The sequence below is a fragment of the Stenella coeruleoalba genome (assembly GCF_951394435.1).
Source record: "Stenella coeruleoalba genome assembly, chromosome: 9".
Classification (NCBI taxonomy): Eukaryota; Metazoa; Chordata; class Mammalia; order Artiodactyla; family Delphinidae; genus Stenella; species Stenella coeruleoalba.
The window spans coordinates 87,078,235-87,105,597 of record NC_137155.1 but is presented as its reverse complement, the minus strand read 5'-3'; the positions used below and the strand labels follow the sequence as shown (position 1 = coordinate 87,105,597).

The 27,363-nt window shown below is 41.4% G+C and overlaps 1 protein-coding gene across 2 annotated transcripts in view; it reads right to left on the bottom strand.

Moving 5' to 3' along the window:
• BPGM (bisphosphoglycerate mutase) overlaps positions 1-26,907 on the bottom strand; it is a 36,483-nt gene extending 9,576 nt beyond the window's left edge. The window contains exons 1-2 of one of the 2 annotated variants that reach the window (XM_079932678.1): positions 26,791-26,907; positions 14,107-14,768 (exon numbers count right to left, since the gene is read on the bottom strand). In XM_079932678.1, coding sequence (XP_079788804.1) covers positions 14,107-14,707 — 601 coding nt within the window. In that variant the 5' untranslated portion in view covers positions 14,708-14,768; positions 26,791-26,907. Of the gene's footprint in view, positions 1-14,106; positions 14,769-15,426; positions 15,535-26,790 lie in introns of those variants that run through there. The other variant, XM_079932679.1, reaches the window with a different exon arrangement.
• Between the last annotated feature and the right edge of the window lie 456 nt (positions 26,908-27,363).

The window sequence follows — 27,363 nt, the reverse complement described above, 5'->3', positions numbered from 1 at the left end:
CTCTGGTCATCTGACTTGTCTATGGCTATGTCCACCACAGCGTAAGGAGAGAGGAGAATGTTTGTGTTCATGCTCTGCACTTGTGAAGGGCTGGGTGCTAACTGGACACCAGCACCAAGTGTTCTCATGTTTTCAAGACTAGTAAAGGGATCAACAGATTTGTCTGATCCCCTTGAAATACCTAACACACTGGGATCATGATGGGCCAGGTTGAGGGTTTGCAGTCTGTGACCTCAGAAAAAAGTTCTGGGTCTTTGGCAGGGGGAGAGGGGCACACATGGAACTCATCTGACCATGGCCTCAGATCCAACCAGATCTAACAAGCCCTTTCTTTAAGGGCACCACTCTCAAGCTCATGCCTATGGCTTAGATAAAAACCCACTTTTGTGTGGGACCAAATGGAAGAGCCAACTAACAAAGGCCACGAGAACTATAATGTTTCACTTGTAAAGAAAGGAGGGCTCAACAAAAATAGAAATGTTTCCAATAAATAAAGTTGACATTCCACTTTAATGACTACTCAAGCCATTCACACAGCAGACTAATTACTTCCAAATATTTAAAATACTTAGACTGGTTAATAATCAGTCAATGAGACTTAAGCGACTGGCTTTTTAAAATAGCAAATGAGGAAAAACCACAATGAAGCCATTACTCATTACTCAGTTTTGGCATAAGCCACATTCTTTGTCCTAAGAGAGTTAAGCAAGCAGAACTCCTAAGGCTAGAAAAATGCATCTGCATTGGATTAAACCAACCTGAATCGATACTATATTATGTAATATCGTATTACAAATTCATTAACTGGAACATCATTTGAAAGTTAAAACGCATGGCCAGATATCACATCCTCTGGTGATGGCTTAGATTGTTTGATACAGCATCCAAGAACGTTCTGAAGGGAAACATCTAATCCTGCATCGACCCATCTCTATCACTGCCCCTTCTCCAACCCCCAACCATTGTCTTTAATTCTTGAATCTTCATGTAGGAGCGTCTGGGAGTTAACTGCTATCCATTTAAATGATTGGGATATTTTAAATAAGAAATAATGAAAATTTGGTGGTAAGTCAAAGCAGTAGCTCAAAGCCAAAATAGGAAGAAATTCAAACAACTTCATTTTCTGCATACAGGACTAACTTCAGAAAGTCAAATCTGTACCTTTGACGACTCCCCTGAGTCACTGTAGCAGGAACAGGAACCACAGACAGTAATTAAGATCACTGCACATATATACAGCACTCCCACTCGCCTTCTGTTAGAAGTGGCTGAGCAAATGCTCACTTCTCCCACCGGGATTATAAGGGACCATGTTTTATACATCCTTGTGTCACCCATGCTCTCAAAACAGTGCCTTATATGCTGCAAGACTTTAGTAAATGTTTGTTCTACTGTAAGGAATTCTATCGTGTGTTGCTGCTAGGATCCAGAAATGATTTAGCTTTATGATCCAATATCACAACTATATGTATTATATGAATCTACTTCTTACAAATAAAGGCTATTAGGAATAAAATGTTAACTAGAAACGCTAATGCCTAAAGCCTATATGTGAAAGCACTCTGAGGACTTTCTCGGAGGTACAGTACCAGCTAAGTTTCAGAAGGAAATCAAAAGGGAGATGTATGCTCCTCAAAAGTAAGGACTTTGTATGTCCAATTCTAGGTGCTGTATCCCTGTACCAAGAATAGTACAGTACCTGATTTAATGGACCCTTGGCACATAGCTGAAATGAATGAATCTGAACTCTCTGAGCTTTCAAATTAAATCTAGTCCTTTACTGTTGAAGCTTTGGTTAAAGATTGTGTTTCCTTTATTACCTTATTAAGAAAAAAAGTCAAATTAAATTTGTCTTCTATATATTTTCTTTGGTGTTCTCCAAACTGTGTGCTCAAAATCTTTGAATATCAGGAAACAGGAGGAAAGATGTTCAGGGAGACATCTGTTACAGGACAAGAGGAAACCCCAATTCCATAATGCTTATTTTTGAGGATGACAGAGACAGAGGAAAACAGCTCCGATCAAATCATTCAGCTGTGAGGTTTCACCCATGCCCCGCTTCCCTTTCCCAATTGAGTTAGTCTCAATCCAAACCCCACTGATGGGTGATCTGTGATAAGAGTACTGTATTCTTCTATTGCCAAAATAAGAGCTGACAGAAGAGATTCTGAATTTCATATATGGCTTACCTATTTTTAATTATAATTCTTTTAGGTTTGAATGGTATCCATGTACAACTTAAAGATTGGCTGGGGAACAACTGGAAATGGGTTATTTGAATCATGTAACATGATGACAGTATAACGGCCTCTAATTTAGAATAAGGTAGAGAGAAGAATCCATTCTACATCTAATTTTATAGTTAAGTGGCCTACAACTTTTAAAAATGAAGGTTTCTATAAATCAATTATACTTATAATAAGAGAAAGCTTAGCCACACCACTAGATAAGCATTTGCTTCACAGAAGACAGGCCTGACTGCTACTTCTGAAAATATCCCACTACAGAATACCAAAGGTGACTGACTGGTCAGTCCCCATCCCCACAGCAAGTCCCAGCTGACCTTTCCTCCAGTCTCTAATTTCACCTTGTCACTTCTTTGCCTTGTTACATGTGCAGCTGCACACAGTTCTTCAGGGGTCAAGTCTGTCTTGCATGCCACTCTTACTCCAAACTTGAAACTGCCTAGTCCTTTCTTTTTTTTTGCAGTATGCGGGCCTCTCACTGTTGTGGCCTCTCCCATTGCGGAGCACAGGCTCCAGACGCGCAGGCTCAGGGGCCATGGCTCACGGGCCCAGCCTCCCCGCGGCATGTGGGATCCTCCTGGACCGGGGCACAAACCCGTGTCCCCTGCATTGGCAGGTGGACTCTCAACCACTGCGCCACCAGGGAAGCCCTGCCTAGTCCTTTCTTGAACCCAGACTAAACAATCCACTTCTGCTGGCAAGATGCAGACTACATCCAGTGCTTCAGTTCAGTACCTGGCTTCTCCTTCAATGTGGGCCGGCAGGAAACAAACACGAAGTGACTACGCCAACCGCAGAGAAAGAAACACACACCTGTCTGGAGTGCTAAGGAACAGGGTGTTGTTAGACACTACGCCTGGGTTAGGAGTGTTCGTGGTGGTGCTTGGCAAGAGGTGGGCCCTGCTGTAATCCGGACTTGTTAGGCAATTGTTTATGCTGCCACAAATCAGTAAAGCAGTCCCTTAAGCAGGAATTTTCTCACTATATAATATTTCTTATGTCTGTTTTAAGTCTTCTTTATTCTGAAGGGATTAAGAACTACTATCAAGTTAAAAGTAAAGCATTCCATGGGACTACACCAAACTAAAAAGCTTTGGCACAGACAAGGAAGCTATCAACAAACCAAAAGGCAGCATTCTGTATAGGAGAACATATTTGCAAATGATATATCCGATAAGGGGTTCATATCCAAAATATACAAGGAACTAATATACCTCAACATCAAAAAACCAAACAACCTGATTAAAAAACGTGCAGAGGACCTGAATAGACATTTTCCAAAGAGGAAATACAGATGGCCAACAGACACATAAAAAAGATGCTCAACAGTACTAATCATCAGGGAAATGCAAATTAAAACCACAGTGATATATCACCCCACACCTGTCAGAATGGCTATCATCAAAAAGACAACAAATAACAACTGTTGGCAAGAATGTGCAGAAAAGGGAACCCTGTGCAATGCTGGTAGGATTGTAAATTGGTGTAGCCATTATAGAAAGCAGTATGGAGGTTCTTCAAAAAATTAAAAATAGAACTACCATATTATCTAGCAATTTCACTTCTGGATATTTATCCAAAGAAAACAAAAACACTAATTCAAAAAGATACATGTAATTCCCTGGTGGTCCACTGGTTAGGACTCTGCACTTTCACTGTCAAGGGCCCGGGTTCGGTCCCTGGTCAGGGAACTAAGGTCCCACAAGCCATATGGTTGCGGCCAAGAAAAGAAAAATTTTTTTCAAAAAGATACACACACACCGATGTTCACTGTAGCATTATTTATAATAGCCAAGATATGGAAGCAACCTAAGTGTTCATTGATGAATGGATAAAGAAGATGTGGTGCATATATACAATATTACTCAGCCATTAAAAAAAAGAAAGCTTGCCATTTGTGACAACATGGATGGATCTAGAGGGCATTATGCTAAGTGAAATCAGAGAAAGGCAAATACCGTACGATCTCACTTATATGTGGAATCTAAAAAACAAAACAAACAAAATAAAATGCAAACAGTCAACAATTGCTCAAATGAAATTTAAAAAGCATGACTTAGCTACATTAAATAGCAGAGTAAAACAAAGTATTGAACAAAGTCAAAATATTGAACCATAGCTTTCCAGTGAGTTCAGAGACTTGTTCTAGTTCCTACAAGAAACAAGATACATATGCAAAATGCCTAGAACTGCATTTAGCACACAGTGTGCACTCAAAAAAGGGCCACCTGGTATAGCTATACTAGGAAGTGTCATTCACAGACCACAATGTTAAGGTAAAAGCAATAATAATGTAAGACTCAATTAGTTGCATGAAACTACCTTTTTATGGTTTACTTGCCAAAGATACTCTTGACTCAGCTTCTCACAACGTACTATTCCGAACAGAATAGATCAACAGAAGGGCTACTTTTTAGAAAAAATTTAAAACAAAACAGCCCAGGCGGTAATTGTGTGTGGAGGCTCAGTGAACTGGGTTTAGGCGGAATTCATGACTCCAAATACTTATTGTGATCATGGCTAAGCCATCTGAGGTCTGTCTGGGTTTCATTTTCCTTCAACAGCATCTGTCTTCTTTCCCACAAATGGAAGAAGTGTCAGGCAGGACTTGACTGACTATAGGGTAAAATCACAGCACCAAATATTTGAGAAACAAAATAACATCTAAGGAACTAACAACACTCTCCACTGCTGAGGTACATACAATCTAGAGTAAATTAGTAACACTAGTATACTCTTAGTCAAAGATCTTAAGGCACTTGGAGACTTCAGGGTAGACCAATTTCTTAATTAGCTATGTGACTGGGTCATCATTCTTCCTTCAAAGTTACAATAAAGTATTTTTATGATAGGACAGTATGCTGTCATTGATTCTATCAGTTACCACACTCCTCCCTAGCAGAAGGTAAGATGCTTGAAGTCTATCAAGCATTTTAAGGACAATATGGGGAAGAATTCCCACTTCCTTGAAAGATCCTGTTTATATGGGAGAATCTTACATAAACATATCTAGAAAACATGACTAGGAATCAGATCAGTCTACAACGACATGCATTTTTACTTTTGTAATCAATGCAAAGAATTTAGCAACTTTCATATTTATAGGGAATATGCAATCTGGTCACACCCATTTCAAAGATTCATTCTTAATACAGATGAAAGCTAACTTTCTTATAACGTGACCATATTATCCTCCAAGCTGGGCACTTTTGAAAGTGAAAGGAGATGCTGTTAATAATTGCAACGGATAACAGGTATTAACCAGAAAATAGGGGGGTGTGTAGTCATATAAATTCACTATAAAAATAAATTGACAATTAAAATGTTACATTTTATGACATTTTTTAACACCATAAACACATACACACAAATAAATTAGCCAGTAATCTTTCCTATAAAACAAAAATCTATATTTTCCCCTTAAAGTAAGGGAGATTCACTTAATATTTGGAGTCTTGGAAAGTCAGTATCCAAATTCAATAGGATGTTTTCTTTTAGGTTAAGAATTTGTCAAGTACCACAGGAAGCCTTCATACATGAACTCTTGAAAGTTAGACATGCGAGCAGAAGCAAGAAGAACTAAAATCCTGCAGCCTGTGGAACAAAAACCACATTCACAGAGAGATAAACAAGATGAAAAGGCAGAGGGCTATATTCCAGATGAAGGAACAATATAAAACCCCAGAGAAACAACTAAATGAAATGGAGATAGGCAATCTTCCAGAAAAAGAATTCAGAATAACGATAGTGAAGATGATCCAGGACCTTGGAAAAAGAATGGAGGCAAAGATCGAGAAGATGCAAGGAATGTTTAACAGAGATCTAGAAGAATTAAAGAACAAACAGAGATGAACAATACAATAACTGAAATGAAAAAACACTAGAAGGAATCAATAGTAGAATAACTGAGGCAGAAGAATGGATAAGTGACCTGGAAGACAGAACAGTGGAATTCACTGCTGCGGAACAGACTAAAGAAAAAAGAATGAAAAGAAATGAAGACAGCCTAAGAGACCTCTGGGACAACATTAAATGCAACAACATTCGCATTATAGGGGTCCCAGAAGGAGAAGAGAGAGAGAAAGGACCCAAGAAAATATTTGAAGAGATTATACTAGAAAAATTCCCTAACATGGGAAAGGAAATAGCAACCTAAGTCGAGGAAGCGCAGCGAGTCCCATACAGGATAAACCCAAGGAGAAACACGCCGAGACACATAGTAATCGAATTGGCAAAAATTAAAGACAAAGAAAAATTACTGAAAGCAGCAAGGGAAAAACAACAAATAACATACAACGGAACTCCCATAAGGTTAACAGCTGATTTCTCAGCAGAAACTCTACAAGCCAGAAGGGAGTGGCATGATACACTTAAAGTGATGAAAGGGACGAACCTACAACCAAGATTACTCTACCGGCAAGGATCTCATTCAGATTCGATGGAGAAATCAAAAGCTTTACAGACAAGCAAAGCTAAGAGAATTCGGCACCACCAAACCAGCTCTACAACAAATGCTAAAGGAACTTCTCTAAGTGGGAAACACAAGAGAAGAAAAGGACCTACAAAAACAAACCCAAAACAATTAAGAAAATGGTCATAGGAACATACATATCGATGATTACCTTAAATATGAATGGATTAAATCCTCCAACCAAAAGACACAGGCTTGCTGAATGGATGCAAAAACAAGACCCATATATATGCTGTCTACAAGAGACCCACTTCAGACCTAGGGACACATACAGACTGAAAGTGAGGGGATGGAAAAAAATATTCCATGCAAAAGGAAATCAAAAGAAAGCTGGAGGGCTTCCCTGGTGGCGTAGTGGTTGAGAGTCCGCCTGCCGATGCAGGGGACACGGCTTCGTGCCCCGGTCCGGGAAGATCCCACATGCCGCGGAGAGGCTGGGCCCATGAGCCATGGCCGCTGAGCCTGCGCGTCCGGAGCCTGTGCTCTGCAACGGGAGAAGCCAGAACAGTGAGAGGCCCGCGTACTGCAAAAAAGCAAAACAACAACAACAACAACAACAACAACAAAAAAAAGAAAGCTGGAGTAGCAATACTCATATCAGATAAAATAGATTTTAAAATAAAGAATGTTACAAGAGACAAGGAAGGACACTACATAATGATCAAGGGATCAATCCAAGAAGATATAACAATTATAAATATATATGCACCCAACATAGGTGCACCTCAATACATAAGGCAACTGCTAACAGCTGTAAAAGAGGAAATTGACAGTAACACAATAATAGTGGGGGACTTTAACACCTCACTTACACCAAGGGACAGATCATCCAAAATGAAAATAAATAAGGAAACAGAAGCTTTAAATGACACAATAGACCAGATATATTTAACTGATATTTATAGGACATTCCATCCAAAAACGGCAGATTACACTTTCTTCTCAAGTGTGCACGGAACATTCTCCAGGATAGATCACATCTTGGGTCACAAATCAAGCCTCAGTAAATTTAAGAAAATTGAAATCATATCAAGCATCTTTTCTGACCACAATGCTATGAGATTAGAAATCAATTACAGGGAAAAAAACATAAAATACACAAACACATGGAGGCTAAACAATACATTACTAAGTAACCAAGAGATCACTGAAATCAAAGAGGAAATCAAAAAATACCTAGAGACAAATGACAATGAAAACACGACGATCCAAAACCTATGGGATGTAGCAAAAGCAGTTCTAAGAAGGAAGTTTACAGCTATACAAGCCTACCTCAAGAAACAAGAAATATCTCAAATAAATGTAAGACCGGACACTAGAAAACTCTTAGAGGAAAATATAGGAAGAACACTCTTTGACATAAATCACAGCAAGATCTTTTTTGATCCACCTCCTAGAGTAACGGAAATAAAAACAAAAATAAACAAATGGGACCTAATGAAACTTAAAAGCTTTTGTACAGCAAAGGAAACCATAAACAAGACGAAAAGACAACCCTCAGAATGGGAGAATATATTTGCAAATGAATAATCGGACTAAGGATTAATCTCCAAAATATATAAACAGCTCATGCAGCTCAATATTAAAAAAACAAACAACCCAATCCAAAAATGGGCAGAAGACCTAAATAGACATTTCTCCAAAGAAGACATACAGATGGCCAAGAAACACATGAAAAGCTGCTCAACATCACTAAGTATTAGAGAAATGCAAATCAAAACTCCAATGAGGTATCATCTCACACCAGTTAGAATGGGCATCATCAGAAAATCTACAAACAACAAATGCTGGAGAGGGTGTGGAGAAAAGGGAACCCTCTTGCACTGTTGGTGGGAATGTAATTTGATACAGCCACTATGGAGAACAGTATGGCAGTTCCTTAAAGAACTAAAAATAGAATTACCATATGACCCAGCAATCCAGCTACTGGGCTTATACCCAGAGAAAACCATAATTCAAAAAGACACATTCACCCCAATGTTCATTGCAGCACTGTTTACAATAGCCAAGTCATGGAAGCAACTTAAATGCCCATCGACAGACAAATGGATAAAGAGGATGTGGTACATATATACAATGGAGTATTACTCAGCCATAAAAAGGAACGAAACTGGGTCATTTGTAGAGACGTGGATGGATCTAGAGAGTGTCATACAGAGTGAAGTAAGTCAGAAAGAGAAAAACAAATATCGTATATTAACGCATATAGGTGGAACCTAGAAAAATGGTACAGATGAACCGGTTTGCAGGGCAGAAATAGAGACACAGATGTAGAGAACAAACGTATGGACACCAAGGGGGGAAAGCGGTGGTGGTGGTAGTCAGCTGAATTGGGAGATTGGGATTGACATGTATACACTAATGTGTATACAATTGATGACTAATAAGAAAAATAAATAAATAAAAAATAAACATTAAAAAAAGTTAGACATGCAAGAAAAGAGGACAGATGCTAGTATTCTTATTCCAGTGAGCATATACATCTACAATAAATTTTAAAAGGGCTGAAATCTCACTAAATTAACAGAAATGATGGGAGAAATAACATACACTATTTCTTCTGATCTTTGGGAAAGTGACTTATGCTTAATTCTTAGAGCTGTGACATAGAATAGTTGGATCTAATTCTTCAGTACACACTGCAAGAGAATTCTATTAGTGGCGATTGGCCTTTAGAGGACCCCTAAAACAAAAGATGACAACTAATGTATGATGTGATCCTAAAATCTAGTCCAGTCTATTTCAGGCACATGAAGTAATTCTTCCATGTGAGGCATGGAAGTTAGTACAGGGAATCTTAGCAACATCAAAGAATTTGATGAATCTTAACAACAGTACCACCAGGGGGTACTATAGGCCAAAAGGGAACAAAGTTGTTCTCCTCCCCAGGATGGCTGAGCTGAGACTACAAACCACTCTTATGTCTTCCTATGAACAAACCGCAATCCTCACTCCACTTCATTTGCTTCCCCAGCTATTCGCTTGTGCCTAGTGGTATATTCTGACTTTTCTGCCAGTTTTTTTCCCTGAATGTCTGCCATCCTCCCTGGCCACCAGCCCTACCATTTCTATTGCCTGTCTCCCTCCCATTCACCTCCCTTCTCCTCTCCTTCAGGCATCTGCCAGCCTCACACCTTTCTCTACACATACTTCCTACTCTTTGTACAATTTACCTCTTCCAGCATAAACACCACTGCTTTAAATCAATTATCCCCCAAGTAAAAACATTTTCTAGGGGCTTCCGTGGTGGCGCAGTGGTTGAGAGTCCACCTGCCAATGCAGGGGACATGGGTTCGTGCCCTGGTCCGGGAGGATCCCACATGCCATGGAGCGGCTGGGCCCGTGAGCCATGGCCACTGAGCCTGCACGTCCAGAGCCTGTGTTCCACAATGGGAGAGGCCACAACAGTGAGAGGCCCGCGTACCGCAAAAAAAAACCCCCAAAAAACATTTTCTATATAGCCTATTTATAGTGATAGGGATAGGAGTTATAATTTAAGGTCGCTTCTATTTCATTAATCTCTGAAAGTTAATTTAGTTCTGTACATCCAAATTAAAAAAAAAAAAAGACCTTCAGAAGAAAAGTTAAATGAAGCCTGAGGATAAATGCCTGCTTATTTCTCAGTAATCCCTGTAAACACATTTCTGGTCAAAGCTGTGTTTTAATTCTTTTCTTTATTCTATACTCCACATCCATGCATATCTCCTTTGTTATCTGTCACTTCCACGTATTTGCCCTAAACTATTGCTTTCTAGGCCAATGTCAAATCCCTTCATCTTTAAATCTCATTGGTTAAATTGTTTTGCAGCTTTAATGAGATAATTCACATACCATACAATTCACCCATTTAACGTATACAATGGCTTTTAGCATGTTCAGAGTTGTACAACCATCGCCACAGTCAACTTTAGAACATTTTCGCCACCCCAGTAAGAAACCCTGCACATATTAGCAGTCACTCTTCAATCCACCCTCTTCCCCTCCACACCAGTCCTAGGAAACAAATCATCTATTTTCTGTCTATATAGATTTGCCTATTCTGGAGATTTTATACAAATATAATCCTACAATACGTGATCCTTTGTGACTGGCTTCTTTCTTTCTTTCTTTCTTTTTTTTAAACAGGGCAGACTTTTCTTTTCTTTTTTTAATAAATTAATTTACTTATTTATTCTTGGCTGCGTTGCATCCTCTTTGCTGTACGCAGGGCTTCCTCTAGTCGTGGCGAGCGGGGGCTACTCTTTGTTACGGTATGCGGGCTTCTCATTGTGGTGGTTTCTCTTGTTATGGAGCACAGGCTCTGGGCATGCGGGCTTCAACAGTTGTGGCTCACGGGCTCAGTAGTTGTGGCTCGCAGGCTCTAGAGCACAGGCTCAGCAGTTGTGGCACACGGGCTTAGGTGCTCCACAGCATGTGGGATCTTTCTGGACCAGGGATCGAACCTGTGTCCCCTGCACTGGCAGGCAGATTCTTAACCACTGCGCCACCAGGGAAGTCCTGGCTTCTTTCATGTAATCATGATTTCAAGGTTCATCCATGTTATAGCACGTGTCAGTACTTCATTTTTTTTTAATGCAGAATAATATTTAATTGTATGGACATACTGCATTTAACTTATCTAATCACTTGTTGATGGGCATTTGGGTTGCTTCCACACTGTGGCTGTGGCTGTTATGAGTAATACTGCTTTGAAGGTTTGTGTACAAGTTTTTGTGTGGACATATGTTTTCACTTCTCTTAGGTATTGTTATGAGTTGAACTGCATTCCCCCCAAAAAGATATGCTGAAGTTAACCTCCAGTACCCCAGAACGTGACCTTTCTTGGAAACAGGTCTTTAGAGAGGTAATCAAGTTAAAATGAGGTCCTTGGGGTAGGCCCTAGTCCAATATTATTGGTGTCCTTATAAATAGGAAAGTTTGGACAAGAAGGAGAGACACACAGGGAGAACACCAAGTGAAGATGGAGGGTTGCACTGATGCATCTACAAACCAAGAAACGTTACAGATTTCTGGACTTCCCTCGCAGTCCAGTGGTTAAGGACGGTCCAGTGGTTCTACTGCAGGGGGCACAGGTTCAATCACCAGTCAGGGAATTAAGATCCCACATGCTGCACAGCGTGGTCATAAAAAAAAAAAAAAAAAGATTTCTAGCAAACACCAGAAACTACAAGAGGCAAGAAAGGATTCTCTCCTAGTGTCATTAGAGAGAGCAGGACCCTGTCAATACTTTGATTTAGGACTTCCAGCTCCCAGAACTGTGAGACAATTATCTGTTTTTCTAAGCCACCCAGTTTTGGGTACTTTGTTACGGTAGCACTAGGAAATGAATACAGGTATGTACCTAGGAGTGGACCTGCTGGATCATATGGTACCTCTATGTGTCACCGTCAAGGAACTGCCAGGTTGTTTTCCCAAGCAGCTATACCATTTGATTGTTTTTCAATAAACTATTAATGGTTTCAAAACCTCCCTCAAATATAGACAGTCAGCTTTTCTATGTGTTACCTTGCCCTCGACAGGTAGTTTTCCCTGCATCCCTACAATGGTGGCAGTCTTCTTCACCACCATTTGTTAAACCTTCCTATTTCTTTCAAAAATAACAGTAACAAGTGGTTAAGTTACCAACACACTAATGGAAGGGGATATCTAGAATATGCTATGGTCGGGGCTGCAGAATAATCTTAGTGCTCTAAACCTGAAGATGGGTAAATGGTACTAACCAGCAGGAAACTGTCTTTAAAAGGAGGATTTCCTAGCTGAGATGGGGAAGAAAAGAGGATCCTGAAGGAGATGATGGCCTTTTCTTGAGGGAAGGGAATCTGGCCACAAAGAGATCTAAGTCCCATCTCTGGAAAAAAGGAATTGGCATGGAGACAGAGAATACATCTTCTGGCAGAAACTTTGAAATTCTGAATTTCAGTTTGTTGTTGTCCTAAGAGGAGCTTCAACTCTTCTTCAAACAATAAAGTACTATAATAAATCCAGTAATGATGAAGTTATATATAGATATTTAATCAAATACATGACTATTCTGAACAAGGAAGAATAATACCATTTATATAGTTGAGTAAATAAGGTATATACACATACACAAACAGATCAAGTGCCATGTCTGGCCAATGATGTTTTAAATAGCCGATAAAGCCTGTAGATTTTAGATCTCTGCACAATGAATGGAGGTCAGGTATATGAGTAATGACTTGGCTCTTGGCCATGTTATAAAAACTAGGGGGAAAAAAACACATGCTAAAAGGTTTACATTAAAATCTTATAAAGATCAGTTCATTTTGTTAACAATAACCTATTTTCACTTATTTCATGTGCAAGGTCAACTTTTTCATTTTTCACAGCCACATATAGAAAAGTAAAGCAGAATGAAAAGGGAATGTTGGAGAAATGCATTCTAATGCCAGTGGGCTGACTGCTGACAGTGACGATAGACAGGAAAACACCAGACAGAGCGGATCACTCAAAATGCACAACCGTCCGGGATTATTTAGTGAAGGGAGAGAGGGGAGGGAGAAACCCCCTGAAGGTGTCACTGTGCAATCACTGGTGCCCAAAACTGGTGAGCTCAAGTCCTCAGAGGAGTTCATTTAGTTCATGTTACTTAAGAGGAAGGTAACAACACAGTACTTTCTAGAACATAACATCAAGGAGTTAAAATAAAATTAAGGCTACTAATTATCTCCAATAAGCCATCTTTTTATTTTCCTTCTCCTGAACTTTCTCCCAGTCGATGACTAAGCCTGGTCTGGAACAAAGAGAAGACTGGAACAAAACAATTATTCAGGAAACCTAGGTCTGAAAACACAGCAATGATTGTTTAAAGTTGGAAGAACGGGAGCAAAACTGAAGTCTATATGATTTTACTTAACTTGAAAGACTCAAAAGAAAAAAAAACTTACCTTGCATACCATTTCTACAAAAATTTCTTCCCTCCCTAGCCTCCTCTTACCCTGTTACAACAAAAGCCACAGAATCTTTTAGATCAGTGGTTCTCAAGCACTTGGAGAAGCCCAAGCATCATTATCAGCACCACCTGAAAATTCCTTAGAAACGCAAATTACTGGGCCACACCCCAGGCCTACAGACTGAGAAACTCCAAGGGTGCGGCCAGAAACCAGTGGTGGTCCCCGCGCTCCCTCCCACCAGGTGATTCTGATGCTTGCTGACGTTAGAGAATCACTGCTTCAGATAACACGAATGTAAAAGGCCCAGGATTTTTGACTGATAGAACAAAAGGATCCTGAAAAGACTGAAAGGACAAAAGGTAATAGGGAAGGAAAGTCTATTACGTAAACTGTGCATTATTAGCTTAGAAACCAGTTCCTTTCTAGATTAAGGCCCAGTAGCAACCTTCAGTAAGTAGTAGCATAAAGATGGTACCTTCCAGATGTTTCAGGAGTGCCCGGCTGCTATTTCCATGAGCAGATATCAGAATGGTTTTACCACTTAATACTTCAGGAGCAATCCTTTCATTCCAATAAGGAAGGAGTCTCTCCAGAACATCCTTTAAGCTCTCGGATCGTGGCAGCTGATCCAAAGGAGTGTCGCACACTTTATATCTCCGGTCGTTGTAGATTTCGTGGTAGTAAGGATGGGACTCCTCTATGGGCGGTGGGGTCACACTGTAGCTCCTTCTCCACAGCCTCACTTGTTCCTCGCCGTGATTCAAAGCCATTTGCTCCCTGTTGAGACCGATCAAGGCTCCATAGTGACGCTCATTGAGACGCCAGGAGCTTTCCACGGGAACCCACTCCTGCCCCAGCTCTTCCAGGATCAGCCAGGCTGTGTGGATGGACCGGTTCAGGACGGATGTGAACACAAGATCAAACTCAAAGTTTAGCGCTTTGAGTTGCTTCCCACAGTTCCGAGCTTCTTCCATTCCTTCACTGTTAAGTTTCTGATCCACCCAGCTACAAAAACGGTTCTCTTTATTCCAAGCACCCTCTCCATGTCTTAACATAATCAGTTTGTACTTGGACATACTGATGGCTGAGCTTCTCTAGTGCTTTCCAATGGGCCAGTGTTCAGTGACAGCAATACATCTAGAAAGAGAAGACACAAAAAGTATAAGTTATATTCTTCATTCAACTAACTACCTGGGGGTGGAAGCACAACTTTTCAACAGCCAGTTTCTAAAACACACTGGAATGATTCCTTGAACAGTTTTGACATCAGACATTCGGCAACTCATACATACTGTGGCACATACAGGCAGAGTCTACAGATAATTACAGGGAACCTAGTTAGTTGACAAATTTTCTGATGGCTGGGTAGTAAGTTAATTGTATGACATAAAACAACAGAACACTTCATTCTATTGGCATGCTACATTTCCACCAGATAAAAAGGCAGTTTCTGCTTACAGAAGACAGGATTTAATAGAATGAGTTTTAGGTGTCTAAAAGGATGACTCGTAGTTGGGAACTCCCAGGTCTGAGAAGCTGACTCGAGACTGAAGGCACCCTTCTCATTTTGTTTCCCCCTCTGGTGGAGAAATAATTTACCAGTCTCGTCTTATTATTGAAGTTATTAAACATGTTAATTCAATAAACCACCACATTCATCTGGTATGTAAATCATTGATTGGTGGCAACTAGCTCTTCAATGCCACAGGCTACATCACATACAAGAAAATCTAAGGTTCAACATTTAAACATTAAAATGATTTAAATCAACATTAACACCCAATATGGTACTCACCTAAATAATCTTTCACCTGCCTCAAGATAGAGTTTTTGGCAGGAATAAATTGGATGCAAAACAAGCTATCAAATTAAGCAGCTGAGAGATGCTGCCTGTAGAAACAGATTACCAGAAGGAGGTCTGTAGGAGTGAGAGGAAGCACACTGATAAGGAGGCCCCCCTCTCCTTCTCCCAACCCTTCAGCTGTCCTACACATGCCAGCCACATCTCAGCAGGCGAAGACTCTAGTAAAGAGGGACAGGCAACCCTAAAGTGTTTCTGAACTTCCTAAGTGAAGCTGCCGGCCCAAAGATCTGCTGGGCCCACTCTGTCCCCTGGAGAATCTTCGGGCTGGCTGCATCAGCCTGCCTCGCTCTCCTTGCAGTGGACAGATCTACACTGACAAACCCTGCTCAGTTTACTTGCCCAGCGCTTTCCACCTCCAGCCCAGCACTTTCCACACTGGAGAGTACAGATTATATGAACATCAGGGCCTGGGCTTCTGCCATTCTTGGCAACTTCCATTAACTGGAGATTTTCTGTCCCACTTAAACTGTGATTCACCCACAGTTATATAACAGTCAATGACAAAGTTAATTGGAATCTAGATCTAATTTCTTCCTTCCTTTAGTAATTCCTAGAGATTCTCAAGGGGGAAAAATGTCTTTAAAACAAAGCTTCCAATTTCAGTGGAGGGCCAACAGAGGACCCAAGGGAGGAAGCAGATTGAGGTGATTTGCAAGTGGCTGAAAGGCTACAATGGTTAGGTTTATGACTTCCCTTTCTCATCAGGTATCAATAAAATTTGACGCTTTATTTAGTGCATGTGAAGTGGGGAAGCATCAGGTCACTGGAAGAAGCTGGGCTAAGGACTCAGGTGAAGGTACCTTGCAGAGCTAAGACTTTCCAGAGGGAAAGCAATGTCTCTATTCTCAGCCCAGATGGGCATCGGGTGGCAGAACAGAGAATGGGATGAAAGAACTGGGCAGTGTTTGTCTAGGGGATTACCAGTGCCCGGAAGAGGAATAATCATGAAACTAATGAAGCTCAAGTTTCAGGGCCCCTCACTTGAACAAACTCCTTCTAAGGCACTGGGAGAGACCAAATAATGAATTCACATCGTTGAGAGAGAGAGAGAGAGAGAGTGTGTGTATGTGTGTGTGTGTGTTTAATCAGCAAGACACTTCTGTATTGCTTTTTTTTTTTAAAGGGCCCACCCCAATCCACTAAGTACTAGAAGTTTCAGGCCCATCAAAAACTGGATCCATGCCCACGCAACATTTACTGTTTTGTTTTCGGTGGTGGTGAGAAGGGGGATGGAGAAAAGAGAAGTTATCAATTGTTCTCTACCTCAGCCCTTACTGTGTCTTGTCAAACAAGAAGCTCCTTAGGCTGATGAAGCTACTTTCCCTTCAAATGAAGAAGGTGTGATAGACAAATATTATAGGCAGAGGCACTTCTCCATCATCTTTTGATTAAAAACTATATGGAGGCAACAAAAAAAATGTAGCAATAATATCATGAACACTGAGGCAACTATCACCAAGCTCTGCAGTATTTTAATCTGCTCTATTTGCTTACTTAAAGAAATAAAACAATTTCTGTTTCTTCCCCTCAAAATATATATATTGGAGCAGAGAAATAGTGCTACAGCCACAAGGACTCTACAAATAAATACACACCTGCGCTTTACTCCGGTGGACAGACGGCGAATACAGGATAAGGTACCAAACTGGAACATCTACCTCAGGTCAACAGAAAGTCCCTTCCCTCTCTCCTCCTTGCTATCAACTGATCTTTGCCATTTAATTAACTACTGAATATTCACAAAGGAGCTGTTGAGGTTTATAGTTTGCATTCTTTACAATTTAATCATTGTGGGAGCTGGATGTCAAGTGTCAACAAACATAACACTGTAGTCAGTTTCATTTAAAGTTTCAGGCTGATCTGTGAGGAGCAGTGCTGTGGGGCTGCAAGGTGGTAGGAAAAGTGCTGAACTGCAGGGAACACGCGCTTTTCTGATGGAAGCAACTCGTGTGCATGGACAAAGCATTTGTATAATCTGGTCTCGCTGAGCTAAGGGTACCATTCTAGAACTTTTCTGGAGAACAAGGAGAAGCCAGGGCTGCTGAAAACAAAGACTGGAGAGAATGCAAGACTCAGACCAGACAGAACCTGTGGATTCTGTTTTGTTTTTAGGGTAAATGTCTTTTTTTTTAATGTGATCATTTCAGTTCTTAGAAGCTCAAATGAAAAATGAAGGGAGTAGCTGCTACTTAGCTCCAGCCCATTTCTCTGTGAGACTGAGGAACTGGGGTCCTCAATCTTCCAATTCTCAAAAGAACTGGAAATGTGAATTTTATGTGATATCTAATACAAATACTAGCAACTAATTTGAATACATTTAAAAAATGTGAGCTAAACAAGACATTTCTGAGGGTAGATTGAGTCTGCTAGTGTGTGACTGTGACTTAAAGAGAAACCTCCTCCAGGCCACAGGTGAATGAGGACCACCCCCCCCAGCCCCGCCTTCCTGCCCCCTGGAGCTGGTCAGACCCCAAGCCTCCAGGCTCTAACCCCAGCCTTCCTCTGTGGTTGTCCAGCACACTCTTTCAAAGGACAGACCCTCTAATCCCCACGTGTGCCAGGCTTCCTTGTCCCTGACCCTCTCTTCACCAAAACTTCGCCAGTGCCCTGCAGAGTCCCAGCTCTGTAATCAAACTCCTACTCAACTTTGGACTCTTCTGGAATGTTTGTTTCCTCTAGCTCTCAACTTTAACCAAGCTGAAAATGAACTGAACACCAAACTATTCCCAGGTGTCTGCTTCTCTCTTCAGCAGGGGTGTTCGTGCCTCGTATCCTGGGGCAGGGGCTGCTGACGAGCAGGGTCCCGCTCCCTCCCTCTCAATAGTACTTCCTGTCCAAATGCCTCCATCCCCACCATCTTTTGGGCAGGTGGGGGGAGCTTTGATTCTGAGCCTTGCAATATTCAGCTGTAGCTCTCTTGCCCTCATGTATTAGCTACAAACTTCCTGAAAACTGAGTACCCTATTTAAAACCCTCAGATTACTTCCTGTTGATCTTAGGACAAAGCTCAAAATCCTTAATGTGACCTGCAAGACTTTGGTTTTCTTTTATTTCCTTGAACATGCCATGTTCTTTCTGGCCTCGGGACCTCTGCACACACTGTCTCCTACACAGAACCCTCACCCAACACCCCCTCCCCTCTACCCCCACTTCAGTCCCTCCCTGCTTTGGGGGCCTGCTAGTTAGCCTTTCGATCAGCTGTGTCCAATCAAAATGTAACGCAAGCCACATATAATTGGCTTTTTTAAATTTGTAATTTAAAATTTTCTAAAAGCCGTACTAAGCAGCAAAAATAGGTGAAATTTTAATAATACATTTTATTTAACCCTTTAGGTTCAAAAGATTATCATTCTAACATATGACCTATATAAAATTCTCAATGAGGTATTTTACTTTCTTTTTTCTTAGTAAGTCTTTGAAACCTGATGTGTATTTTATACTTAAAGCACATCTCCATTTGGACTGACCACATTTCAAGGGCTCCATAGCCACACGTGACCAGTGGCTACTGTATTGACTGGTGTAGCTTTAGTGCTTAGCTTAAATGTTATTTCCTCTAGGCTAGTCGTCCTCAAACTTTAATGTGCATCAGAATCACCAAGAGGACTGGTTCAAACAGGCTGCTGGGCCCCACTTCCAGAGCCTGAATGAGTAGGTCTGGGGCAGGCCTGAGAATCTGTATTTCTAACAAGCTTCCAGGTGATGCTGAGGCGGCTGGTCTGAGGACAATGTTTTTAAAGCCTCTGCAGACTTCTCTGCCCTTCTTTCCCACCCACTGGGAAGTGGTGAGGTGCCTCCACAGCCCCCTGCTTTAGGACACTAGGTACCGTTGTGATGGGTCACTTGTGACAGATCACTTGTTCCACATCTGTGTGCCCTGTTAGACTGTAAGCCGCATCAGGGTTGGTCTGACTCACTGTCCCGTCTCTAGAACCCAGCATGACACCTGACACATACTAGGTACTTAGTAGGTGTGTTGACTGAATCAAAGGTAGGCAAAAAGGATTAGCTTGTGCCAATAAGGCTAAGGCCTGACATTTTTAGTGGTAACTACCAAACCAAAAATAGTCAGGCCCGAGACTTTAGGAAGCTTTAACTCAAGAATTCCAATGTATTTGATGGCAAAGGCAGCGCCAAGAATAATCATCCATTATATTTTTCTTTTGTTACAGTTTAGTATAACAACTAGACAACTAAACATGAAAGGCCATAATAATCTCCACAGAGAAAAGAGAGACACTGGTTGACTTGTCCAAAAACACAGAGCCACTAAATGGAATTGGAACTGCGATCCAGGTCTGTGCCTCTGACACCCGCACTCTTTCTGCCTCACCACGGAAGATTTGTGAGTCTGGGTGTGAGCATCTAGGCTCACTAGGCTTCCCTTCACAGGAGAATCTCCAGTCACAGCTTGTCTCCCCAACCCAGGCAGACATTTCATGAAATGCACACAAACAAGGTGAGTATAAAGGAGGGCTCGGCGTATGACTGCCTGAAGAACCTCAAATCACAAGGTCAAGTCAGGCAATAGTCACCCCCAACTTATAATAAGGTGCCAGGCTAAGAATTAAAAATTATCCTTTCTAAAAATCAAGCTTTGTTTTTTTGTGTTGCTTTTGGTAAAGCTCACCACGCTGGAGTTGGTTCTTAAGGGTCCTCATTTATCCGTTGGCATGGGTTACTGGCACTTGAATTAAGCACTAATTTTAGTCAATGATTTACCTCATACCCCCAAAGGGCCACACGGGTCACTGAATTACCATACCCCAGGGTTCCTTCCTTTTTAAAGTATGGTGTGGCTCAAAGAGAAAAATTTAGTAAACAAACGTATCTTTTACATGACGCTGCATCTCATCTTCCTGCCGCTTCCTCTTGGCTGTTTTTCCCTTCCTCTGGCCATTACTTTTTTAGTCCTCTGACACCTAACTTATACCTTGCCCACTCTACTGAAATGCTCTCTCAAAAGACTGCTGATTGGTTACTTCTTACTAAGTGAAGACCATCTTCACTCAGGACTTACAGGGCTTTGACCCCTCTGAAGCTGACTATTTCTATCAAGGGAAGAAAAAATCTTCCAAGATTTTGGTGCTGCATTTCTCCCAGCTCTTCAATTGTTATGTCCCAGTGTTGAATCTATATTTTCTTTTTTTTAAATTTATTTATTTTTTATACAGCAGGTCTTTCTTTTTTCCAATAAATTTATTTATTTATTTTTGGCTGCATTGGGTCTTCGTTGCTGCACATGGGCTTTTCTCTAGTTGGGGCGAGCTGGGGCTACTCTTTGTTGTGGTGCGCAGGCTTCTCATTGCGATGGCTTCTCCTGTTGTGGAACACGGGCTCTAGGTGCACGGGCCTCAGTAGTTGTGGCTCACGGGCTCCAGGGCGCAGGCTCAGTAGTGGTGGTGCACAGGCCTAGGTTGCTCCGCGGCATGTGGGATCTTCCCAGACCAGGGCTCAAACCCATGTCTCCTGCATTGGCAGGTGGATTCCCAACCACTGCGCCATCAGGGAAGCCCCAGCAGGCTCTTATTAGTTGTCTATTTTATACATATTAGTGTATATATGTCAATCCCAATCTCCCAGTTCATCCCACCACCAACAACAACTACACCCCCGCCCTACCACTTTCCCCAGTTGGTGTCCATATGTTTGTTCTCTACATCTGTGTCTCTATTTCTGCCTTGCAAACCAGTTCATCTGTACCTTTTTCTAGATTCCACATATATGCGTTAATATACGATGTTTTTTTTTCTCTTTCTTACTGAATCTGTATTTTCTGCCCCTCAGCAACAGTACTATGACGATGAAGACAGCATATGACACCATAGCCGCTACCTTTCTCAGAGTGCTCACTGTGTGCTTGGGACTATTTAAATCCTCAACCACCATTCTGCAGAGAAGTTACTATGATTACTCCTGTTTTACAGATGCAGAAACCTAAGAGGTGAGGTTAACTTGCCCAAGATGACAAAGACTGTAACTGGCAGAGCTGGATTTCAATCTCAGGCAGGCTGGACCCCAAAGCCTATACATATGCCTTGACCCGCTCTGCTCCACCGCCATATTGGCACCCAAGGCTCTGTCCTCAGCCCTTGGAAACCCAACTTTTCTCACTACTTAAATTACGTTAAAATGGATGATTTATACATTGACATTCCCAAATACTCATCAGTCTACCAAGTTTGGTCAATTAACTCATTCTTCAAACGTGTTACAAACTCCATTTGAACATGGCATAATGCTAGGCCTGTGAGGAATACAGAATCCAACATGAATGATGTCTCCAAGTGACTAATGGGGGAAAGGATATGTGTGTGTATCACTAAAGCAGAAATTAACCCACATCATGAGAAAGCAGTTCATGTATATGGGAGATGGAAAAGGAGAGTTTTTTTTTTTTTTTTTTGCTGTACGCGGGCCTCTCACTGTTGTGGCCTCTCCCGTTGCGGAGCACAGGCTCCGGACGCGCAGGCTCAGCTGCTCCGCGGCATGTGGGATCTTCCCGGACCAGGGCACGAACCTGTGTCCCCTGCATCAGCAGGCAGACTTTCAACCACTGCGTCACCAGGGAAGCCCCAAGGAGAGATTTTTTACTTGAATAATGCTTCACGGACATGGCACTATTTAAGCTGAATTTGAAAAGATGTTTAAGATTCAGATTTATAGAAAAAAGAAAAAGAATTCCAGGATGTTTAAGATTCAGATTTATAGAAAAAAGAAAAGGAATTCCAGCCTAAGGGAACAGTGAGTAGAGGGCAAGGGAATAGGTGTTTATGGAGAAATGGTGAGCCATTCAAACTGGTTTGCCTAGAACAGTCTTGCTTTAGGCCTGTTTTCCCAACATACTTATTATAGGGCCCCTTTCACACTTGAAGGTCCCATCTGGAAAATTATATGAGCATCTTAAACTAAGTATAGGGTATAACAAGGAAGTAGGAGGAGACTAGTCTAGAAAGATAAGACTGAATAGTGGCCCCAAAAAGGGCCTTGTGCCAAAGAACGCAGGTTCTTCTGTAAGTATTGGGACATCGTTAAAGGGTTAATAATGTGTATTTTAGGAGGATCAGGCAGCACCTACAAGTAAGAGAGATGGGAAAACCAGGGATGTGAATACTTGTGAGGCTTTTGCAACCATTCTGGTAACATTTAATGAAGACCTGGACAAGCATAATGGCTCTTGAAAAGGGGTAAAGGCGATGATGTGAAAGACACTCCAGCTTAGCTCAGGTGGGGGCAACTTTCTCTGTAAAAGGCCAAAGAGTAAATTTTTTAGGCTTTGTGGGCTATGTGGTCTCTGTTACAATTACTCAATTCTGCTGAAAGCAGCCATAAACAATGCATGTATGAATAAATAAGGCTGTGTTCCAATAAACATATTGGAACATTTTGTCTTTTACATATGGACAAAGAAATTAGAATCTCATATAATTTTCATGCACATGAAATATTGTTATACTTTCATTTATTTCAACCATTAAAAACCATTCATAGTTTGTGGACTGTACAAAAACAGGTAGTGGGTCAGAAGGCCTTAGTTTGCCAAACCCTGGCCTAGCTGGGATTATTCAGATCTACTAATCACATCAGCATTTTGAACCTTTAAGTATCCTGTCATGGGATAATCCCAACATTATTAAATCACCTGCTTTCATTCTTAGCCAGAACTGCAAGTGCCTTGAATAATGGAATCCCATTCATAACTGTTTTTATCCCTCACAGAAGATAGTACTGAGCACATTTAAATCAGTCTGAGTAGTTTATTTTGCTTCATCGAATTTAATAATGGGTTCAAGATAGAAGAGGGAAAAAATTATTCATCTTGTTAACCAACTTCAAAAATATAATCTGTCATTTTGACATGCATTACTTTTATTAGACATCTTTATAAATGCTTCACACTTCAGGTGAATGTATACCTGCTCAGGAATGGGTGCTATGGAATTGCCTTGGCAAAAAAGAAACAAATAGGCGATTTGAAGAAAACACAATTTGCAGGTGACTCATATTTTCAAAGACCTTTTGAAATATATACACGTATATGCATTTGTTCCCACCTAAATTGGCGACAGGGTAAAAAATATCCTTTCCATAAATGTCACCGTAAAGTCGAGTTATGTTTCAAGATTAGCATCCTTTTAGCAAGGTAGGGATGGAGAGGGTGGGTAGGTAGGTAGGAGACTGGTACATATCAGGCCATTGCGTTTACTGAGGTTACTTCTACAATACTTCCAGAATCTCTAGGTAGTATCAACAAATGTAGCTAAAAATCTTGCTGCTGCCTCCTACACCTGCTCCTCATTAAACCATATAATTTTACGTACCTCTCCCTCACCCACCATAACTGAGTCTCGTCCTCTCTCCCAAACCAATGCTCCTAGGACAGTGCTTCCTCCTTTCCTCAGGTGTTTGAAAAATAATAATGTCTAATACTCTAGTATGGCAACTCATGAACAGGTGGGGAAAATTATAGGATAAAGTCCAGTCTAAACACTTAGTTTGTTTACTGTTTCCAAAATTGAGTAAGAAATGTGATCAATGATATAATGTTGAAGTAATATAAAATAAGGCATGCAGAGCCAGAGTTGCTTTGAGCCAAAGCTTACCCTTAAATATTAAATATTCAAATCCTACCCTAGACCACTTGGATGTTTTCCCTGGTCCAAATCCTCACTACATACCTTTGAACAGCTCTTAACCTCCGCTGCATTAGGGATCTAACTCTATAAAGATAGGCTGGCTAGATGTGAGGATAGGAAAAAGAGAGGTTAACCGTGTCTCTGATAGATTAAAAAGGAACAGTGGAAATGAAATCTGGAGCTCATTTCCTTAGGGTCTTAAAATATGCCTTACCCAAGCCCAGCTCATTACGAAAAGTTCAAACATGACTATATCCCAAAGTACCTATTGTTCCATAATCTATTACTTTTCCTAAAGCTTTATGGGAACTGTTCCATTTGTGTTTGCATTATAAGAACAACTCTTTACCAGGAGCAAACGCTATTACTTACAGGTGTTTTCCAGACACTATTACCCTGTCATTCTCCAACTTTATACCTATTAACCACTTGTTACAAAGGTAACAAACCATAGCAGGTAGACCCCTCTTCACAGGAAAGGGACACACATGTGTAATGACATATGTGTGTGCCTGGGGCATGTGGCCTGTTCCAGCCTGCGTGGCATCACCCATGTGCACAACACCCACTCATGACACTTCCTTCCTATCTAATTACTATTCTCAAGGGGCTATGAAGAAGACTAAATGAGATTATGGTGGAGTGGTCTACCAAAGAGTGTGAGGTATTCTGGGTTGAATGGAGCAGACTTTGACTAACACATGAACACTGACACAGACCTCAGGCCCTTGAGAGTGATCCTGACTTGCTGATGGTATGAGCAGAAGTAAAAGCTGGGAAAAAAGCAAAATGAGGGTGGCAGTAAGGAGAAAAGGTTAAATTAGACAGTGAAGTAGGAATGCAATCAAATGTTGTGTTTCCGGAAAGAGGCGTTGCCAGTAAGATACAGTCCTAGAAGCATACCAAATACTAAGCAATATTCTACAATCCAAATGCTTTAGTGAAGTGGCTAACATTTATTTTACATTTTATAAACTATATTTTATCCATATTTGTGGCCAAGTTTCAGTTAAAGAGTTTTGTTATTAAGTGATACTTTTAGTCCTATTTCCCCATATAAATATCCCTTCACACCAGATTTCATTCCAAGGATGTTCAAGTGACCTAACAGTTCAGACACTGGCGTGTCCTCTGTGCTCTAGGCACCAGACACACAAAGATGAGGGCATGGCTGAACTTAGATGTCATTACTTAAAATGAAACATGCCACTTAATTTCAACCAACCATAGGAGGCAAAAGAGGAAGAGAGACTGAAAGATCTACCCGGACACCAACAGTGGTTGCCTCTGAGTGATGGAATAAAGGATGACATTTTCTGCCACATTATACTTCTGTACAATGTTCATTCTGAACAGCAGCCAAATTTTCTACAATGATCCACTTGGTTTGGTTTAAATATGGACACAAAAGAACAGGTACTACTGTTGTAGCTGGGAACTTTTATTTGCTAACAGACTGGTTAGGAATTTACTGCAATGAGATTTTGCTGATGTACTTGTGTTAGAAAACGTCTAAGGATCTTTAGTTTAAAACAGACTTTGAACACAGGCATGGACCTTGGAAATAATCCAATGCGACATCCACTTTTTAAAGATGCGAAAATTAAGAGACAGAGAACTGAATGACTTAAGATCACACAAATAGCTTCAAGACTAAAACCCAGGTGTCTTGACTGCCAACTCAGAGCTCCTTCCACGACACCATTTGTTTGAATTATGCTTCTCTCAACCCCACCACAATTGAGTAGCATCTGTGGTGTGTGAGGTGCTACAGGAACACAAAGATGGATCAAACCTAGTCCCCTGGCCTCAGGGAAGACAGTTTTAAAATAAAAGACAAAATGACATGTGTTCTGCTTTCATTATAGAAAACCCTAATAGCTACTGGTGAAAGATAGCATTTGATTTTTTTCCCCAAAAGTGTGCATTCAGTCAGTTAACATTCTGGTACCACTCACAAGCTATAAAGCCTCCATAATTTGGAAGGGAGGTGGTAGGGGAATGAGAGTTACAATAAGTTAACTAACAACCAATTATCCTTAAAACGTTAACTGTGAACTTCACTTCCATTACACATTTCTGTTGTCCTTCTCCAGTAATACGGCCCCCATCCCTTCGAAAGGAGAAGAAATACACTTATTTTTTCATTTGTAGTGGTTCGAAGAACCTGTGATTTAGCTCCAGACTAGAACCCTCCATAAACCATTGCAGATATTCACCTTTCTCCTTTCATGACGTTCAAGTTTTTTCTGTCTACTGAGACTTTTAGGGCCAGGTCTGCCATGGCCCTCAATATAGTGGCACAGCCCTGAAAACACACCGAGCTCCCTCCCAGTGGGAGCCCTACTATTTACGGGGCTCTGTCACCCCGTGCCTCAGACGTCCAGGGGAGTTGAGTTCATCACTCCCTTCAATTCCTGTTTATTCTTGCCGTCAAGGTACCTCTACCAAGCGGAATCCTCCTTTCGGCTGTCAGACCAGAGAGTCTTATTCTGACAAAGGGACAGCTGAGCGGGACCTGGGGGACAAGTGAGGGTCGGAGCTTGAGGGGTGGACTGAACCCGGGGAGGAAAGGAACTGGCCCTCCCGCACGCCAAAATAAACCACCACATCATTGAGAAATGGAAACGTTCGCAACAGCAATATTAAAACCACTCACCTGCAAAAAGGCCACCAGCAGCAACCGCTCCTCGGAACCGCCAACCCGCCAATACCTCCCAACACTCATCACTGCTGCCGGCATCGACTCTCTTTTCTAGCCCCGGAGCCACAAGGGGCAGGTCCTATGGCTCTGACTATTGGAGGGTCAAGCTGTCACTCATTCACAGCCCCACCCTACTCCCAGGAACAGGTCGAGGTCTTTTCCGTTTTTCAAATCCCCGGCGTAGAAAGTAAGGCTCTGAATGGCTTGCTGAGGAGACGAGCACACTTTCGGACCAGTGAGGAGCTAGCTTTGACGCTAGTGGGCGGGCTTCTGCCTAGGGAAGTAGAAAAACAAAGCCGGGAGCGTCGCCACGGCAATTGGAAAACTTCAGGAGCTCTTAAGCGGTCTAGGTGTTAGAAAGTGTTTGGCGTCGTGAAGGAAATACCTGCCAACGTAGAGAAGGGTCGACGGAATCTTGGAAGTGATGAGGTGATGCCTTCCTTTACTCTTGGGAAACTGCAGCCGGCGGATGAAGGTGGGCACTCCTCGCGGAGGAAAGCGCCTGCTTTCCTCATGGTTTTAAGTCCT